At 45.8% G+C, this 20800-nt stretch overlaps 1 protein-coding gene across 2 annotated transcripts in view; it reads right to left on the bottom strand.

The window, feature by feature from the left end:
- The window catches only part of DNAJC21 (DnaJ heat shock protein family (Hsp40) member C21), a 191935-nt gene that overhangs the window by 44077 nt on the left and 127058 nt on the right, over positions 1-20800 (bottom strand). Inside the window, exon 12 of one of the 2 annotated variants that reach the window (XM_069220748.1) lies at positions 7420-7929. The exons of the other annotated variant lie outside the window; for it this stretch is intronic. Coding sequence (XP_069076849.1) covers positions 7765-7929 — 165 coding nt within the window. The 3' untranslated portion in view covers positions 7420-7764. Of the gene's footprint in view, positions 1-7419; positions 7930-20800 lie in introns of those variants that run through there. 2 annotated transcript variants of the gene reach the window in all.

Genomic DNA, 20800 nt, shown 5'->3' with positions numbered 1-20800 from the left:
CATCCCCGAAGTGACGTATCTGTCACTACTGTGAGATCTGGTTGGGGAAGGGAGAGAGATCTGTCATTGACCCAATCTGGATTTAATAGCCACCACTGCAGATCTAGTGCAGTCCCCTCTGAGATCTGGACATGTCGGAGAGATTTCCCTGATGCTGCGCCCACTGTAACTTCAGAGCCCACATATGCCATTTGGCATGTTGGACCAGCAGGATGCAGGAGACCAGCAGCCTCAGAGTCACTCTCATCGAAATCCAGGGCAGAGTCTGAAACGCTGGGATCATAGCCCGAATATCCTGTACTTGCTTTTCAAGAGGATAAGCCCGAAACTGCACTGTGTCCAGAACAGCTCAGATGAAAGGGAGCCTCTAAGAGGGAGTCAAGTGTGACTTCGGCACGTTTATAGTGAACCCCAGCGAATGCAGTGAACCCCAGCGAATGGAGATGGGAGACGACAGCCTGGGGTGAGTACACCTTCCACAGCCAGTCGTCGAGGTAGGGAAAGACTGAAACCGCTAACCTGTACAGATGAGCGCCAACCACTACCATCACTTTTGTGAACACCAGGAAGGCACTGGTAAGGCAGAAGGGGAGCACGGTGAACTCAAAGTACTTATGATCTACCACAAATCACAAGTAACGTCTGTGGGACGGCAGGACAGTAATGCGGACATAGGCCTCCTGCAAGCTCAACGCTACCATCCAGACTCCCGGGTCAGGGCCGAGGGGACCTGAGTGAGAGTTAGCATTTTTAACTTATCTTTCTTGAGGAAGAGATTGGGGGACTGGAGCTCTAGACTAGGGCGAAGGCACTTGTCCTTTTTGGGCACCAGAAAGTAGAAGGAATAAGAACCACAAACTACTTCTGGCGAAGGGACCCTCTGTATGGTGCCCTTTGCCAAGAGGGCCTTGACTTCCTCACAGAGAAGGGCCAAATGATCCTCCGACAGATGATGGTATGATGGTGGCATGGTCGGAGAGGAAGTCTCAAAGGGGAGGGAGTAGCCCCTTAGGACAATTTGCAACACCCACTTGTCTGCGGTGATGGATTCCCAGTGGGACAGGCGATGGCGAATCCTGCCGCCAACTGGTCCAGGATGTTCCATCGAACTAGGAAGGCTTGGAGGCAGTGGAGGGGGCAAGAGTGGACTGGGTGGACCGCTAAATATTCATTTCTTTCTCCTTAGCTTGACCTCAGTGATCCCCCCCCCCCACCATATCCCCATCGTACAATACATACATCAGGATTACATGGACATCTGACCAACCCCCCGTATCTGGCTTTAGTGACAGAGGGAACACGCGTTGCGAATCATAGACTCCAAAGGGAACAGGTCCTACATTGTTTAGTTGGCCCGTGGAGTCAGATATATCTGTGTAAACCACTGATTAGAGTCCCCCCCAACTGCCTGTTACACTGGGGGCTGATGCTTGTGTAATGATTAATGTGATTTATAGCACAACAGATGTACCTGATGCCACAAATTGTGCTTTACTTGACAACCTGACACGTGAAAGTTTACTGTATTGGATTATATAAAATGCCAAAAATAAAGAGTTTACAAAAACTGGGCGTGTAGTGGGCAGATCTGGTCAGTGCACCTTTGTACAGCTAATGTGTTGCCCATAGGGAAGCCATGAACTCACTGGCCTGAGGGGAGCACATTAGTGAAAAGTGGACCAATTGTTTGAGTCAGCCAGTCCATTTTTCACAGTGCAGGCACCAGCATGGCCTGCTTTTATAAACTGGCAGAGATAACCTGCAGGTGGGTGGAGTGAGTGACTGGACCATCCTACAAGGAAATGCCTGTTGGGGTTGCGGGTGTCCCTGGAGCACCATCTCCCGCTTCCAAGCAGCACCTACTCAAGAAGCCACCAATTTGTGACGCAGTCATTGCATCTCCTGACAGCTTCTTTACCTCTGTGCCTATGTCTGTATTATGGCACAGGTGCAAAGGCATGGCAGATTATCAACTGAATTAGACAACTCCCATGCGCCCAGGTTGGGCAGGCTCAGTCTGTCGAACTCACTATAAGCAGATGACCTTGGACTAATCAGCTGAACTCCAGTTCGTCTCCAGTGTCTTCTTGACACAACCCATGACCAGTCTGTAAAAAGATGGGCTGAGGATAAACTTGGATAAAACGAAAACCATGCAGCTGAATCAAAGCAAGACAAACCGGACGCACTGCTGGCAACCTGGCTTGTCAAAGGATAGAAACAGTTAATTAATATAAATACTTGGGGATAATAGGTAATAGTTAACAGCAAAGGCACGTTCACTCCTCATAAAGAGACACTAAAAAGAAGAGGATTGGCTGTGGCTGTTGCACTAAAAATCCTCCAGAACAAAATTGCCGGACCAAGCTTCACCCTGTTCATTCAGGTAATACAAACAAAACTCATCCTCACTATCACTTATGGAAGCGAATGTATGAGGGGCAGGGATGCTAGCACCCTGAATGGCATTATAGCAAAGGCCCAATGGATGATCTTCAGCCTACCAAGTTACACTTCACCAGCACAAATAAGATTAGAATTTCAGCTTACAATTGCAACAATTCACATGCAGAGGCGCCTATGTAAAAAGCTGGTATAAGATCAAGAGTGCAGAGCCAGGGTCCCTAAAGGGTCACCTGTGGAACAAACTAATAACCAAAAATGCAGGTGCAGCAAAAGAAAATACTTATAAGAATCAATAGAGCTATTGGGACTTAATGACCTCTGGGATACCCCAGGGACATACAATAGGTTTAAAAAAATTGTAACTCAAGCCGCCAAAAGGGTCTCGTTGCTGGAAGATAAAGTGGAACTTTTAGGAAGAGCCCATGGATGGCTCACTTTGCAGAGCTACCTCAGTGGCACACCTCAATCCTACTTAAGTGTATCATTCACAAAAAGATTAAGGAATACATATTTCTAGTATTGGCTCGGCATCCTCCATGCTCTGCCCCACCTACACACATGGAAATTACCTCAGGTGCACAACAGTTGTCGACTGTGCAGGGCAGCGAGAGGACGTGTTGCACTTAATATGTATATGCAAATGTCTCAGATACGAACGTAAGTTGCTGCTAAAGCCACTTTTTAACGCGAAAGAAATAAGAACATGCAGACAGGCAGTGAAAGCATGTTTTGCCGGTGAAGACATTCAACTGGCCTGCCGACTTGTCTGTTTAAGCATTATTGAACAGAAAATACAGTCATTAAGCACATTGCCTGCTGCTAATCAAACCTCATAAGGGGGTTGCTCTTATTTAATAGGGGTATTTAAAGTAACACAAATATTAAAGTGCAGACAACTCTGCATGAGGGTTTCCTCTGCAACATGGTGATGTAAGGCTGAGGGGATAAATAACAAGGGCAATCATTGGACTATTAACAGCTAGTTAGGCCTGGATCAAAGTATTTTACATGCTTCTTCTAGTGGCTTATTGTAGGAAGCTGGCCTGGTGTGTGGTGGGTACCTATGGTACTTACACCTTATACCAGGTGCAGGTATCCCCTCTTAGTGAAGTGTAGGCAGTGTCTAGAAGCAAGGTTCTCTAGAGGTAGCTGTGGATGAGCAGCCAAGGCTTATCTAGAACACAGGCAAAGCTCATGCAATACCACTGTAGTCACACAGCACTTACACACATGAAAGAAAACACTCAGTTGTACAAAAATAAAGGTACTTTATTTTTGGAACAAATCACAAATTACTAGACAGGTGACCCCCCCTTAGGAGGTAAGTAATACACTAGATATATACACTAGCAATCAGAAATAGGCATAGAAAAGGTTAGAAAACAGCGCAAACAGTAATAACCAATAGTGACCCTAGGGGGAGCACAAAACATATACTAAAAAAATGGAATGCGAACAAGGTACCCCCACCTAGGTAAGTAAAATGTGTGGAGTTGGGAGTACTAGAAACCAAGGTACGTAATATAGTACCCTGCAGCGACCAGGAATGCTAGAGTAAAACATTGGATTTTCCCCAAACCACCCAAAAAGGAGGGAAAGCAGAAAAAGAAGACAATCAGAGAAGACTGCAAGAAAACCAGCAGTGGATTCCTGAAGAGAGGGGACCAAGTTTAAGAGTCACAGTTGAGTCCAGGAGGAGCAGGAGGTACTACCCACCAAACTGTGGATGCAGGAGTTGGTCTACGGTTCTGAAGAACTGGTCAGCACTGCAGCCCAGGAGCCGGAGAAGAGTTCCAGACGGATGCAGAAGGTGTCCCACGCCGGAAGGAAGATTGCAGATGGGTGTCGGTGCAGGATTTCCACCAACAAGCCTCGGCAAAGGCAAACTCGCAGTTGGAGGAAAAGAGGTGCTGCCGGGGACCAGCAAGGTCCAAGAGGACTATACCCAGGAAGGGAGTCTCAGGGGACCCTCTGCGTCACAGAAGGCCCACAGGAGCAGAGGCAGCACCCACAGGAGTCCCACAGGACGAGGACACAGAAGTCGCAGAAGGAGCCCATGCAGCACTACAGAAGTAGATCTCACGCCACGGAAGAACCACGCAGGAGGCTGTGCTTTGCAGGATGGAGTGCGGGGGCTGGAACTACACGTCGCCTGAAGATCCCTTGAAGGAGATGCAAACAAGCCTTGGCAGCTGCAAGAGATGTGGTGCACGGGGGTACTGTCCTGCGTGGGAAAGTAAAGGCTTACCTCCACCAAAGTTGGACAGCTGACAGAGGGGACCAAGGGGACTACTCCGGACAACCACCCCGGATGCAGGATCCAGGCATCTCAACAGGAGGGGATCCATGCAGCCAGATGTCGCTTATTGTAGGTGCCTGCAGTGGCAGGGAAGTGACACCTTCACTCCAAGGGAGATTCCTTCTGCTTGTGCAGGCTGAAGAGCATCAGTCTTCTGAGGATTTACGGTGCGGGAATTGTTGCAAAGCTGGTGGGAGTCCTGGAAACAATGTTGCTGAAGAGTCCTTTCTTCTTGGAAGCAGCTTGTCGGGTCCTGGAGGTTCCAATCGCAGTTTCAGAGGTCAGAAGGCGAAGTAAAGGTTGCAAAGGAGTCCTGCTGGAATCTTGCAAGCCGCATCTGATGACCCACCCAAGAGAGAGACCCTAAATAGCCCTGAAAGGGGGATTGGTCTCTTAACCAAGTAAGCACCTATCAAGAGGGGGCTCTGACGTCACCTGCCTGGCCTGGCCAATCAGATGCTCCCAGAGTTCCCTGCTAACCTTAGAAACAAGATGGCAGAACCCAAGGTCCCTCTGGAGGAGCTCTGGGTGCCAACCCCGGGGTGGTGACGGACAGGGGAGTGGTAACTCCCCTTTCCATTGTCTAGTTTCACACCAGAGCAGGGACTGGGGGTCTCTGAACCAGTGTGGACTGATTTATGCACGGAGGGCACCAAATGTGCCCTTCAAAGCAAACCAGTGGCTTAGGGAGGCTACCCCTCCCAAGCAGTCACGCCTATTTTAAAACGGAGAGGGCGTTACCTCCCTCTCCCAAAGGAAATCCTTTTTTCTGCCTTCCTGGGCTTGATCAGATCAACCAGCCGGAGGGCAGAAACCTGTCTGAGGGGTGAAAGCAGCTGGGCTGCCCGAAAAACCCTGTAAGCCTGGTGACAACAAAGCTGGGGGTCCTCTAAGAGGTCTCCAGAGTGCATGGAATCATACTTCAAATACGTACAACAGTATTGGGGTATGATTCCGACATGTTTAATACCAAACATGCCCAGGTTCGGAGTTTCCATTATGTAGCTGGACATAGGTAGTGACCTATGTCCAGTACACATATAAAATGGCATCCCCGCACTCGTGAAGTCCAGTAAAATGGGGCTAGAGTTCATGGGGGCACCTCTGCTAGTGCAGGGCTGCCCTTACACAAAGGTACCTGCACCATGCCCTCTGGGCTGAGAGGGCCTACTATAGGGGTGACTTACAGTGACCAGTAGTGAAACCGGGTGCGTGCACCCGGTTCACGCAGACTGCAATGGCAGGCCTGCAGATCACTTTGCATGGGATCCATACGGGTGGCAGATCAACTGCTGCAGCCCATAGGGATCCCCTGGAACCCCAATGCCCCGGGTACCATATACTAGGGACTTACATGGGGGCACCAGTATACCGATTGTGGGGATAGAACGTTAGCAGCAACCAAATTTAGAGGAGAGAGCACAGTCACTGGGGTCCTGGTTAGCAGGATCCCAGTGAACACAGTCAAACACACTGACAAAAAGGACAAAAGAGGGGGTAACCAAGTTAGAAAGCACTTATCATACTAGACACTGATCGCACACCCATCTGTCTGTCAATTATACAATCAAATGTATATTAATAGCCTGCTATCGGACTTTATGCATCCCAGCGGAACCAATTCACATTTAGAAATCTTACCTGCAGTTAACAGACTGATAAAAGAAGCTACAATTGGAATCTTCTACATAATGTTTTTTTACCCAGGACTGTCTAATATGTGCAATTAGACTTATTTTTACTTTTATTCCAGGGGTTTAAATTAATAATGCAAATAAAGATCACTTACTTACATCTGAAAAGGACCACACCCCAAAGCAAAAGAGGTCACACCCCATTATGGGCTTGCTGGAGCTATAAGTGCGCCATTGTGATCTTTATTAGAGAAAGGGCAGCAACATCTGCATTTCCTTCTATGATACCAGGTGTGCTGAGGCGCAGAAAGTGGGTGCACATGCCTGTTATGTCGCCAAAGCACTTTTTGAAACGTAGGTCCCATCTCCTTTCCTCTCTTAATTTCTAAATCTAGCAATGTTGCTCTGCAACAGAAGGTAGATGAAGCAAGTAACTTAGTCACGAACCCACACACATACTGTCTTTCCATTACCCTTTTATACAACTCCAAGGATCACTTTTCTTCTCCCCCGCTGTACCATCAAGGATTAGTCACTCATCCTTGGATCTTGATGGTGTTTTTGGATTGACTTATAAATGTTCCTAACCACGCCACAACTCCTAATTCCTGAGTGGAGTCCTCCAACTTCCTCCTCCTTGTCTTGATTCTCATGACTCCGTGTTCTTGTTTTGATCTCTGTACAGTTTCTTCAGGTAATGACTGGGATTAGTGATCCTTCTCCCTGCCTGTTAATGGCCTGTTCCTTTCCTGTGCTCCTACTCCACGCTTTTCCCTGCTGACAGTGTTGCAGCTGTCCTTCACTGTGCACAGCTTAGCATTTTTTGTTTTGATATTGATGCTGTATGTGTAGATCGTAAACCAGTGGTTCCCAACCTTTTGACTTCTGTGAACCCCCACGTTTATCATTACTGGAACCCGGGGACCCCCATTTGAAGAGAAGCAGTAGTTTTGCAAGGGGTTGTCTGGTGTTCCCCCTTACTGGATACCACTATCTGTCTTTAATTCACAGGTATCTGCAGGAACACATTTCCTACAAGTCATACATAACAAGTCAAAAAATACGCACAGTAAACTGATGCACAAAAAAAATATTAAAATAATTTATTTGCTTTGTACATTTTGTATCCATACAATTGTCAGCCGAACCCAGTAGTACAGTGAAATCCGATATTAAAAACGTTGAGATTTTAAGGTGGGACGGTTAAGTCAATGATGTGAAAAACACATCAAAAAACATGTATATTAAAACCACCCAAACATACTCGTTTGAATGGAATCACAGTTTCCCACAGTGCAAGTCTTCTAAGGACACAACACTATTGAAAAAGCTCAGTTCTTTGGATGTGGTCTCCGATATGTCTTTATTCCTGTGTGTTGAGAAAGTCACAGTTCAAATGGTGAATTAATGTCCCTTACAGGAATTTCATCTGTTTCTACGCTTTTCCTTTTTGGTTCTGGCATTTGGTGGCCCATCTCCATTGGATGCCTGTATTACTGTTGAGTGACCTGTAGTCTTCAGATGATCAAAGAGCTTATTCCGAGAGGGAAAGTTAGAACGGCAAGTAATACAATGTAGAGGTGCTTGGATCTGGAGGGAGAGAAAAAAATAACTCTCCTTAGGAAGTACAAATATTTAAACACTGGTTTGCATAATTTATCCTAAAAGCACAGATTTTAATTTATACGACCGTAACAATGTTTCTGATGGATAAGAAAACGTTACTGATCTTTTACACTAGTTTACAAGCTTGCCGGTATCCCATTATCGTTTTCTATGATTGTGTTCCTATGCCCACTTCTGGTACAATTTGTAAGTTTTTTTTGTTTTGTTTTTTAGAAACTTAAAATAGCCTCACAGTTGTTATTTGTATAATCCTACTGTAATTTAAATCCAATGCCATCATAAAACTTTTGTTTAGGTGTTGCACCCAAGGATCTAGCAATTATACCAGTGCTTGTTTGAGTGCTCTCTCTTGAGAGTGCATGTTTGGTTTTCTTCATAGATTCACGTGTAATCTAACTGGAAAACCAATGTTCCAGACATGTAACAGATTTGTCCGCAGCATTGAATTTCACAGGCAGATGCCTGCACTTAGCTAGTATCATTCCGATAAGGGGAGAGTGATGCAATGCAGGAGTTCCTAAATGAATTTTATCACCAAAATGGACCCACTTTGGCATCAGCCACTTAACTAGTATTGCCTCCGTAATATAAGCAAAATGAGTCATTTCACTCCTCTTTAGATTTTAGGCCGTTGGTAGCAATAATTATTCACAACTCATCTACACAACCTCAGTTCCCATGTTACCCTTCTATTGACTTGTTCTAAAAGCATCAAAAGTAGACAAAAAAATCCTAATAAAAGCACAGCGAGTTACATAGGACACGATATATAGTTTTGTGTAAGATGCCCAGCCATCTGATAAATTTAATTGTGACCCAGGTATTTTTGCCTAAACTGCTTCCACTGACACAGGAGCTGTTTCAGCAAACACTGATGCTGGGCATCCCACCATACCATGGAAGGCATGACTGACAGACCTTCTGGCAATTTTCTGTTTTTCATTTTCAAAAAGGGGAGGTTGTTGCTGGAAGATGATCAAGCACTGGCAAAGCGTTAACTGCCAGCCTTTTGGCAATTCTTGTTTTGTCATGATGCTTGCAAGATCCTGGTAAGCAAAATAATACATAATACGTTGCCTAAAGGTATGAGTGTTTTTGGACTCAAAAAAACACAGATTACCATAGTACTACCTAGCACTGAAGGGAACTACTTTAGTGTGTGGATGTGGTTCTTAATTGATAGTGAAGTCAGCCAATGACTGAAGCGGGCTCACGCACTGCCCCTTGATGCATGCTGGAGTGGGTTTCAGAAAACTGTGAATGACAGAACCACAGATAAATGGATGAAGTGTTGCTGAAATCCCCTATAAGTAACTATGTCCTTCACATACTTTTAGTAAAATCAAAAGGTCATGGATGACAGAGAAAGAAAGAGGGAAAGAAGGGAAGAAAAGAAAGTAGGAAAGAAAGCATCAAAGAAGAAAGAAAGACAAGAAATGCACAGAAGACAGAAAAAGGAAAGAGTACGAAAAAAGGAAAGAAAGAAAAAAGGAAAGAAAAAAGACAAATAAAAGAAAGAAGTTATGTAAGAAACAGAGAAGGAAACAAGAAAGGAGGAAGGAAAGAAGCCAAGAAAGAATGAAAGAGGGAAAGAAGGGATGAAAGAGAGAAAGAAGGTATGAACGAGGGAAAGAAAGGAAAAAACAAAGGGAAGAAGGAAAGGACAAATGGAAAAAAGAAAAAGAAAACAAAAAGGAAGAAAAGACAAAAGAAAGGAAAAAGAAATGATAGAAAGAAGGATAGAGGAAAAGAGAAAGCAGGAAAGAAGAAAGAAAAAAGAAGGAAAGAAAAAAATGAAAGAAGGAAAGAAAGAAAAATATATGAAAGAAAGAAGAAAAAGAAAGGAGAAAAAAATAAACAAAGGAAGAAAAAGGAACTGAAACACGATGAAAAGGAAGAAAAGAAGGCAGGGAAAAAGAAAGCAAGTAAGAAACAGAAGGAAAGAGGGAAGGAACGAAGAAAATACATTTTCAAAAGTGTTACAAGTTCTGCACCTTAAACACGATAAAGGCTGGTTTTGGTTCCTGGACAAAGTTTATTAAAGAACAGTAGGTGACAGTGAGTTCAGAATTAATGTGTTCTGAGGAACTGCCCGCTTATGAATTCATATATAATACTTTAGGCTTTCAGTTGGTGTACTGCATGCATAGTAAAAAGATGATACCTTGATAAAGAAAAGTTTCAAATTAACGTAATCTGTTATGCTGTGAAATACCAGCAGATAAAGGACACAAAGAAGAATTTACAGGTAGGCGGTGGCAACTGACACTGAAATGTAGTCTGTACTCACATCTGGTGTAAAACGCTCTGCTTTCAACTTGGGCTCTAAACTCAAAGGCAATACTTAAGTAATTATAAAGTAAAAACAGAAACACTGGCACTGAAGAAACTTCCTTTTGTGCGGATGTGGTCATTATGAAAGAGCAAAATGCAGTCACTCAAAGTGAAGTTAACCAGTGGTTTAAGGAGGCTGACCCATTGCCCCATGTAGTGGGTGGGAGCAAAATGTGAATGACACACTAAAGACCAATGGATGAAGAGGGGTGGCTAAAAGCCCCTTTAAGTATATTAAACATATGATTTTAGAAAAATCAAAAGGTCTTGGCTAACGCCAGACCACAATATCAGTGACTGGCATGATCAGAGTTTTCTCCCATAGTGTGAGGGACATAGTTTCTTTTCCTCACAGAACAGGAAAAAATGCAGTGGACATTTATTCGAAGGTCCAACTTGAACCGGGCAGTTCTGACATATTTGCCACAGGATGGACTGGAAAATATGTTTCCAATAATGAGGTTGGCTGTGGCTCTGCTGTTGTCAGAAAAACAGCATTTTTCCTAGCTGTAAGTGAAGCGGGGAAGCAGAAGATTGACGGAGATACATCTGCCAATTTCTGGCGATGCCATTACCATCAACATTTAAATGAGGACCTTACAATTCAAAATATTATGTCAGTGTTTCCAGATTCAACTTATGACTGTTCTGTCCCACATAGGTAATAAACGTTGTCTGAAACAACTTTGCATCTATATAACATGTGAAAGGTTGCTTAACAGAAGAAATCTGCAAGACATTACGTAATGCTCATGTGATATTATGCAGCAAGAAACATTCATGGATTGAAAAAGTGCACCCAAGTATGGTTGGTTGTGACACTGCAAAGTTCTAAAGAGAAAGCGCTAATGCCTGTGGAGGAATAGCCTAAAATGTGCTACTGAGAATGGATAAGTGGACAAATGCCCAGGTTTGCAATATTTTCAGTAAACGCTGCTGAATGAACTTCAACTTAAGGACAGAAAAGTTTTGAATTCAATGTCAAGACCTGGAGGCGAGGATTATGCCAACGCATTCTTAATTTTTATTAAACACCAGCGTTTTTAACAAACAAACTAAATTTTCCATCATTCCTGGGGGGAATGGGAAAAACCACAAAAACAATCGTCCAATCATGGCCCAGCATGGCCCTTCTCAGCCTCCGTCGCCTGCCCTCATCCTCTTTCTTTGCTGCTGCAGCTAAATTTAAGTCAGGGACTTAGGTCCCCGCTCTTGATCTCCACTGTGTTGTGTTTTTTTCCATGCGGATATTTACTATATGGTTTTTCTCACCCCTTGTGCTAAGGCTTGCTGCATGGCAGCCGCAGGAACGGTCTTTCGCTCCTTTTCTGCCACTCACTGTTATTCACAGCTCTGAGGAGCTGCCGGGGCCAACATGTAGTGGTCCTCAGACCGCTAGAGGGCGCACGTCCGCGCCACGGCTCACACAAGTACTCCCTCTGTCCCTGAAGCTCACATAGTGCAAGGGCGAGCGATTCCCCAACTGTGCATGTGAGTTGTCAGAGTGCCCCCCCACAACCTGGAGTCAACCCCCCTTTACCTGGGTCGGTACTAGTGGTTCCTGTATGGCAAATATGTGAACATCCCCCCTAGGGTCTGTACTTGGCTGGTTTCCAGCGGCAGCATTATAAATGCCCCCTGAGGTCAGTACTAACCCATGAAGCCTCGGGCAAGACAACATTGATCACAAAGGACACCGACGAAGGCTGAATTAGCTGGCCAGTAAAACCAAGGTCGTATCGTGTCCTGGAAGTGCTGCCTCCCCAGTGCAGCTTGCTACTCTCAAATTGCCTGGGTTGTTCCCCCAGCCCACAAATACTCTCTATTCCTATGCTTCGCTAAGGAGCTACTTAACTCCATCAGATGACTACAAAAGAGCAGTACGATGACACCTACGCTGAGGAAGAGGAAGTAGCCTACTTCCCAGTGTCAGATGAGTTGTGTGATGCAGTAGATGCCTTTATCCACAGGGCCGTAGCGCCTCTGGAGAAGAAATTGCTTAATAATGCACAAATGTGAGTCCAACCTCTCCCTTCGAAGGAAGACCTACATGGGCCTTTGACACCCTAACTCCTAAGCAGCCTGTGCTCCCTGAGAACCAGTTAAGTGCCCCGGGGGGTGGACCTGGATGCTTTTGCTAGATAAACAAAGGCCTTCATGGGCCATGTCTTAACCTCAAACCCTGAGCCGGAGAATACCCAGGTATTACCTTACAACCCCACCCCCCCCACTTCCTTCCCCACCGCCCTCCGACGGATCCCCAAGGGATCAGATGGCAAGCCAGATTAGGAATGGCCTTGGAGGCTGCAGACCGGTCCCTCTGGGGCAGAACCTCCATCGAACACCCCTGAGGGTGTGGAGTCTGACATGTTGAATCCTGAGGCACATATGCACCCCGTTCAGCTGAGTAGATTCTGGCCACGAAGGTTGCTACATACGTGGCAGGAAGACTACGTAAACCTTTAGATCAGGAGATCCGTAGCCTCCTATGGGCTGAGTGCCCCAGAACTTCACTGGAAGGTAAAGTTGCGGCTAAGCCAGAGATTGATTCTAAAATGACCACAATCTTGGCTAAATATGTTTGAGATCCCAAAAAGGGCATTGACGGCTCCTGGTGATTTTGCCAACATAAGCTGTTAGACCTGACAGGGCCACTGACAAAAATCCTAGACATGGCTGAGGATGCTAAAACATCAGGTGCCCTTATCTGCCCACAGGTCCTCCCTAGTTGGGCCCAATGGACAGTGGTGTTCTTGGGAAAGGCGAACTGAGGCAAACTGAGTTATTTCCATGGAGAGGCGCCAATCTCTTCTCATTACGATCGACCCTAAGTTTGGGGATCTGGTGACTTCTGAGACAAGGCAGGTCGCACACGGCGGGCTCTTTGGTGAGCCATTCACCAAGGAGCTCTGGAAGTTTGTCTCCACATTTAATTCACTTGATAAAATGCAACCCTCAATCACATCTTTATCTCCCAGGTTTTAGCAGGGGCCGGTCCTAGCAGGAGGCGTTTGGCCAGCTACCCACAACTTGAAGCCTCTGGCAGAGTTCAGTCATCAAGAGGAAGCCAGTGGCAGGACCCCACCCTCTTCAGGGGATCCTACCCCACAAAGGGACATCCGAGGCACAGAGGTTCCTGAGGCGGTGCCGCCGAGGAGCTACTACTCCAACTCCCACAGTGAGTCTGCAGTTGATTTCTTACAAGCGCTGGGTGGGGAGAGGGGTGCCTGAAAGACCTACTACCGATGTTTGGATCCTGAAGACAGTACAGGGCTTCCACATAGACTTCTACGGCTCACGCTTCCAGCCGTATCCACCTTGACCAATCGCCTTATCAGACAGAGAGGTGGCCCTTATCCACAGAGAGGTTCAGGAACTCCTTGCCAAAGGGGCCATCTTCCTGACCACCCCCCAACCTTCTGGGTTCCTCAGCAATACTTTTCTTGTACAGAAACAAGAAGGGAGACAACACCCGGTGATTAATCTTAAGGAGTTCAACAAGTGGCTAGTTTACTGCCACTTCAAGATGGAAGAAATCCATCTCCTCATAGACCTTCTCCGTCCCAACGACTGGCTGGTGTGTCTGGATCTAAAGGATGCTTATCTGACGATCCCGGTGTTCTCGCCACATCGTTGGTTCTTACAGTTTTAATGGAAGTCCCACACCTTCGAATTCAACTGCCTGCCTTTCAGCCTCTCCTCTGCTCCATGGTGTGCTTAATCTGATGTTCGAATTTCTAAGGCATCAGGGTCTGCATGATGGCCTATTTAGATAATATACTCATCATGGGCTAATGCCCTTAGGCTCTGAAGTAGCATCTATGAAGCATGGCGGACCTCCACCAGTCTCTTGGCTTTATCATCAAAAAAGAGAAGTCAGCTCTGACTCCATCACAATCTTTGACCTTCCTGGGGTTCATGATCAATTCCGTAGACTCCACCTTAAGCCTACCATCCAGGAAGATGGCCAAATTCGGATACGAGGTGCGCAGAACCCCGGAAAGACCCTCAACTTCTCCCCGACAGATCGCCAGGGTAGTCAGTCTCCTGTCAACTTCCATACAGGACATTTTTCTGGGCCCCCTGCACTTCTGAGCCCCGCAATGACTGAAAATGTCCTACCTGTGTTGCGGCCTCACTTACTCCAAGCAGGCACCCAGCTCGGATGAGGCCATGGCTGAGCTACAATGGTGGCTCAATATAGAAGCCTGGAACGGGCGAGCTATTTTCGGTTCTCAACTGGACTTACTAATAGAATCCAATGTCAGTGGCTCAGGCTGGGGGCACGTTGTGGGGACTTTACCACAGGAGGCGGATGGTCCGTGTCCGAACAGGCCCTGCACATCAATTGCCTAGAACTGCAGTAAAATGCTGGACAAGAGAACATGCCCAATGCTGTGTACTTTTGAAAATAGACAATGCACCAGCAGTCTGGTGCCTCAACCATCCGGGAGGTATGCACTCCAGAGCTCTGTCGGATCTGGCACAGAGTTTCTGGGAGTTTTGCCTCAACCACCAACCGTCAGTGGTGGCGGAGCATCTCCTGTGCTCAAACAACCAAGCGCTCAAACAACCAAGTCGCTGATTGACAATCTCATCACCTCAAGGATACGAGCCTGTGGAAACTGACTCCACAGGTGTTTCAAGCTCTGGTGGGTCATTGGGGCCCCTTCACAGTTGATTTTTTGCGTCTCGGCTGGGCCGTCAACTTACATGGCTTTTCAGCTGGAGACCAGAGTCCGAAGCAGTAGCGACCAATGCTTTTCTCCAAGACTGATGCATGGAGACGGGTTATGCCATTTGTGTTGCTATTGGGACTTACAGCTCAGACTCGCCATCAGCAAGCGGACCTGCTGGTAGTAACTGATTTTAAGTCACAAGCCTGGTTCCCGGTTCTTCTGTAACTTTCTAGGGAATTTCCAATCCGTCTACCCCACAATCAGTTTCTACTCAGGGATCTATTAGGAAATCCCCACCCGCTGGTGGTCAGCAGATCCATCCAGTTTGTGGAGTGGAGGATTACAGGTCAAGACCTCCTGTCCTGAGCCTGGGCAGACAATACTGTCAAACGATACTGCTCTGCCTGGACTCGATGGTTGGGTTGGTGTCAGCAGCAGGACTTGGATCCCGTGAGGACAGATGTTGTCCACATCTTGAATTTTCTGGCTTCCCTGGCAGAAGGATTGGCCTATAGGTCGGTCAACACCTTCAGGTCCGTGATCTCGGCGGGAAATGCCCACGTGGGGGGGGGGCTGGTCCATAACCTTCTCGGGGTATCAAGCTGTCGATTTCGCCGGAACTAAGATACTTGATGCTTTGGGATGTCAACAAAGTATTGAATCTCTTCCTCTCCTGGCAATGGAATAAATATCTTTCTAGGAAGCATTTGTCTTCAAAGCTGGCTATGTTACTGTGCTTGGTCTCTTGTCGCTGGTTCTCGGACCTCGGGCTCTTAATGTTACTGGCCATACCGTTAACCCGGAAGGGGATTCCTTCCATGTGTTCCATAAGATGAAGTCCAATTCCAGAATTATCTCAAATCCAGCTTTTCCAGGTTCCCCAAAACTCTGTGTTGTTCACTATGTTAAACAGTATGAGTAAATGACTGAGGAGCTTTGGCTCCATGGGGAAAGACAGCTGCTTATTGTCTTTAGTAAACCTCACCGAGCTGTCTCCTCCCCTACCATGGTGCGCTGAGCTATGCAAGAGTTTTGTACTGACACAAAGGTGTTTGGAGCGCATTCCACCAGAGAGGCTATGGTGTTGAAGGCATTCACCCTTGGGACTCGTTTGGAGGATATTATGAATGCTGTGGATTGGTATTCGAATTCGACCCTTAAAAGGTTTTATCGGATTCGACCTTTAAAAGGTTTTACTTCAAACCAGTCTCCTTCATTGCGCCCTCGTGGTAGACAAGCTTTAAACTGGCATAATCCTCGCCTCCGCATCCTGACACAGGATAAGAAATTGCTAGCAATCGTAAAAGAAGGTTTCAATTCTATTAAGGACATGGAGGCAAGGATTAACTCACCTGTTACTCGGTAAAACTTTGCCAACAGATCGATATCCGAGCTCTCTATTCAGGGTGTAAGTAACAGCTTCATCGGATTCTCTATTAACTGTATGCATTAGTCGGTGTTGAACAAGATGGTTTCTACGTATTTTCTGTGCTAATTGCCATTGCATTACTTGCTGGTTCACCTTAGGTCCTGGTTTCAGTTTTATCTATGTATTCTCACAGGACCGGAGTAGTCCAAACAGGAGTGAGAGGTTCCACATTCTACTCTGGTCGCATGAAGAAAGAGGACTAGGGCAGGCAGACGGAGGATGAGAAGGGCCATTTGTTATTATGGCTTTTCCTCATTTCCCTGGGAATGATGGGAAATGTGGTTTATGTTTGTTAATGAACGGCTGCTGTTAATCAAATGAAGAAAGCGTTGGCATAAACCTCGCCTCCATGTCCTCAATAGAATTGAAACTTTCCTTTACGATTGCCAGGATAAGCTTGCTCTGTTCTGGAAGCTACACTGCTTTGAGGAATTCTTATTGTATGCAGTAGCATTTTAATCTACGAGTTATCAAGCTAGCTCAAACTGTTTGAAAGACACTTCTTTGAACTGAATGGAATACTAGTTCTGCTCACCAGATTTTTGGAATAGAGAAGCGCATGTGGATTGCAACTTGGCTAGGACTGTGCCACTGCTGCAGCCACTAACACTCATAGGCACACCATTACTAATATTCCTAGTTGCCCCCAATGGGTGAAATTACAATACAAGGTTCTAGAAAGATGCAGGAGACCCACATGTCCAATCAAATTCTGATGTTTATTTATCATTCAGGAAAGATCTACGTAAAACATAGTCCAGGAGAACTATCACATCTTTACTAATCCTTACCTGAAATTCTATTTGCTGAAAGGACCAGCTTTGACTTCTCCAAAATTACCACCAGGCATTTTCGGAGTGGACTATAAAGAAGCTTAGGGACATTACTACTTTACTATTCAACGGTCTAAGAAAGAATTCCGCTGAATATCTTTCCTTTGCCTCTTTGCTAAGTGCGCTTCTGCCAATGTCTGAAGGGCATTTAGCAAAGAGATGATCATTTTTGGTAAACTGAAGATCTATGAAATGTTCTAAACGTTCCCCATTTCATACCAGAGATAGTTTTTCTATTGAAAACAAATGGGTGATAGCAAGGCTGTCTGATATCTAAAGTTGTCATGTTACGTTCATCTGACGAACTACATTATTTATTTGACACACGCACTCCTTCCTGAAGTGCTACGCACGAGTTCTAGATCACTGTACATTTTGAGTGAGAAAAGAGTACAGCCCATTAAGCATAAAAATGCAGCAGAAGCAGCTTGGAGACTAGTATAGACAGCTTATGATCTGAAGTGAAGAAAGGCAAAAAAAAGCTGCGTTTCCCATTTTAGCTCCTAAAGGAATGTTTTCTCTCTACTGTAAAATAATACGCTGAATAGCATTACACCACACTTGGTATGAAACTAGAACTTTATTCAGAAGAGTGCATGTGCCTAGTTTGATGGAAATACAGGCAGTTGTTTTTGAGAAATTAGTGTTAGAAATGTGTGTCTGGTGCAGTTCAAAGGGTAAAAGTTAAAAATATCTGTACCATTAGTTCAAAAACTTTCCTCTAATTCCGGTTTGAGGACACTTAGTGGACAGATTTAATAAATAAATAAAGGTTATAAGCGGAACGGGTGGATACACCCCGACCCCATGCATAAGAAAAGGGCATCCACATCCTCCTTCAACATTAACAATTTAAACAATATTGGTTAGTACCTCTCGGTCCACAAACTCATCCTAGAGTACTCGAACCGTGACAGGCAGATCCTTCTGTGACCATATTGCTTAGTTCTAACACCTGGTAAAGTGTTCAGAAACTATCAAACTCTTAAACCCATGCTGGTTCCTCATCTGTAGTTCATGGACTCTGTACAGAGATCATGCACGATGAGTCTGTGGACCCATACTTTGTCTCCTTCAGTAGGTTGCAGATTTCTAGGGAATCTCCAAACTATGAAACCCATGGCCCCATTCTGGGTTACCTGTTGTAATTCATGAACTCTGCACTTGAGGACTATACTCACCATTTGAATGTGTTGCATCTGAAGACTTATTTTAAATCTGCAAATTACAGATACATTTGGGCCTGTTCAAAATAAAAATAAAAATACATTATATGTTCATGAAAGAACAAGTTACTTACCTCCGGTAATGCACAATCTGGTAGAAATTCTATCTAGTGCAGATTTCTTACCTTAGAAAGGTTCCCAACCTTTTGACTTCTGTGGACCCCCACTTTATCATTAATGGAACATAGGGATCCCCAATGAATCATTATTGGAATCTGGGTATCCCCCACTGAGTCATTACTGAAAGCTGTGGACCTAGTCTGTTAATATTATTTATTTTTCTAAGCAGTCGCTGACCCCCTGAGGAGGCTTCGCGGACCCTCAGGGGTCCCCGGACCACAGGTTGGGAACCAATCCCTTCGAATTTTTCCCAAGAGTCAGACTGGATCTAGAAGTGGTACGTGAGCAGTACCCCTGTGCACCAGTAGGTGACATCGTCTGGCTCCCTGTGGTGTTGTCTGCCCCAGAAGTGACGTGCGTAGTGCCTATGTAAGCACCACCCCAGCGCACTGGCGTCAGTTTCTTTTAGCGAGTTTCCTCAATAGAAGCGTAGAGTCACACAGAACACTGACCATTGGTGTGTGAAGCTAGGGCCCTTAAAAGTGAAGCCACCCTTTACTATGAACTCAGTTCACAGAGCGGGGAGGATCAGTAAGGAATCTGTGGCTACATAGTCTCTACCAGATAAGACGTTACTGAAAGTAAGCAACGTGTTCATCTGATAGAGACTTCTAGCCACAGATTCCTTACCTTAGAATAGATACCTAAGCAATACCTCTCTGGCGACATGGATTAGACTATAAAATCCTGTAGGGCCAAATGGGCAAAGTGCCCGCCTCGCCGGACCGGATTGTCCAGGTAGTAGTGCTTTGTAAACATGTGCAGGGAAGCCCACGTTGCTGTCTGATAGATATCCAGGACAGATACTCTACGAGCTAATATGATGGTCGCACCACAACATCTGGTGTGCAATGACATGGGTCGCACCAGACAATCCAGGTCACACACGAAGGGTTACCAATCCCGTACCTCCCTGGAATGAGGCACAATGTCTGGTGCACAATAACTTGAGTTGCGGCACGGTCCACTAAGCGGGCCACACGGGGTCTGCAACCAGTAAATCCGCTCACCATCAACAAGACGCTTACGCGTATCGAGGCCCCACAATGCAGAGCCACACTCCTTAAATACGGGCCGTTCCTCTGGGGCTCTGTACCAGGCAAACAGGTCTCCAGCAAACGATCTGGGCACTCAAGAGGACACCACTCTCCAGAGGTCACAAATAGGTTGTGTAGCTTCCCCAGGGGATGTCTTTGATGTCCCTGAGACCTCCACTAAAGAACAGGGGGCAAGCCATCGAGCCCTTGGAGAGCATACTTCAGAGTGCCACACAGTAGCAGGCAATCAGCCCAGGCTATCCACAATTCACGAAGGGTGCATGATCTCGTCCAAGGGCAGTAATGACTCCTTGTGCACAACAGATTCATCTGGCAGTGTGCACCACAGTCCAGTACCTCTGGTCCTGCGTTCCCACAAACGTATTTCTAGTTTGCTGCAGCCTGTCACTAGTAGTTATAATGTAGCGTGCTCTTGAAGTTGAGGGTTACCCTTTAAACCACAGATGTCTCCCCTAAATTTTAGTACGGTCTGCCATGGGGCAGTGGAATGTAGATCTTAATCTTTAGTGGGGCCATGATCTGGCCCGAGCAGCCAGGTGTCAAAACCTCTCCCTCCAATCTGGCCAGCCAGGCTCTTAAATGGCAGAGGTCTATTGTTCCAGCCGTGTGCCCAAGGTTTATAGCGGTCACTGGCAAATGCACAGATGTGCTCCCCCAGCCTCCAGTGTGAACTCGAGTTGAACTAAAAGGCACACAAAGCCTTTTAGATCAGAGAAATGCCCACTTTCTAGAAGTGGCATTTTTCAGTTATTATTGACAAAAGCACCATTACCAAAGGAAGGGACGATTTCAATGATAGCAAACATTATGAGGCTGCTCTACTGCAATCCACTATTGCAGTTAGGAGCAAATGCAAACTTCCTCCATGTTAACATGTGTGCAGAGCAATCCTCATTTGTAGTGAAAAGACACATGGGTATTCTTCACTCCGAGGGCATTTGTAGGCTTGCGCACACAAGCAGGCCAGGGGCAGGGTGGACACATGTTTAAGAACAACGTTGGTACAGGTGCACAAGCACAGGCTAAATATATGTTTAAAAACACTATAGGTGTGAGTGTGCACACAGTCCTGTTATGACAGGTGGGATACATATTTAAAAGCACACACATCAGCCTGCTATGATAGACTAGTCTCATGTTAAAGGACATTCTAGGT

Source organism: Pleurodeles waltl, chromosome 1_1 (genome assembly GCF_031143425.1).
Source record: "Pleurodeles waltl isolate 20211129_DDA chromosome 1_1, aPleWal1.hap1.20221129, whole genome shotgun sequence".
In the NCBI taxonomy this organism is placed as follows: domain Eukaryota; kingdom Metazoa; phylum Chordata; class Amphibia; order Caudata; family Salamandridae; genus Pleurodeles; species Pleurodeles waltl.
Note: the sequence above shows the minus strand (reverse complement) of the source record. Positions and strands in the feature narration are given on the sequence as shown.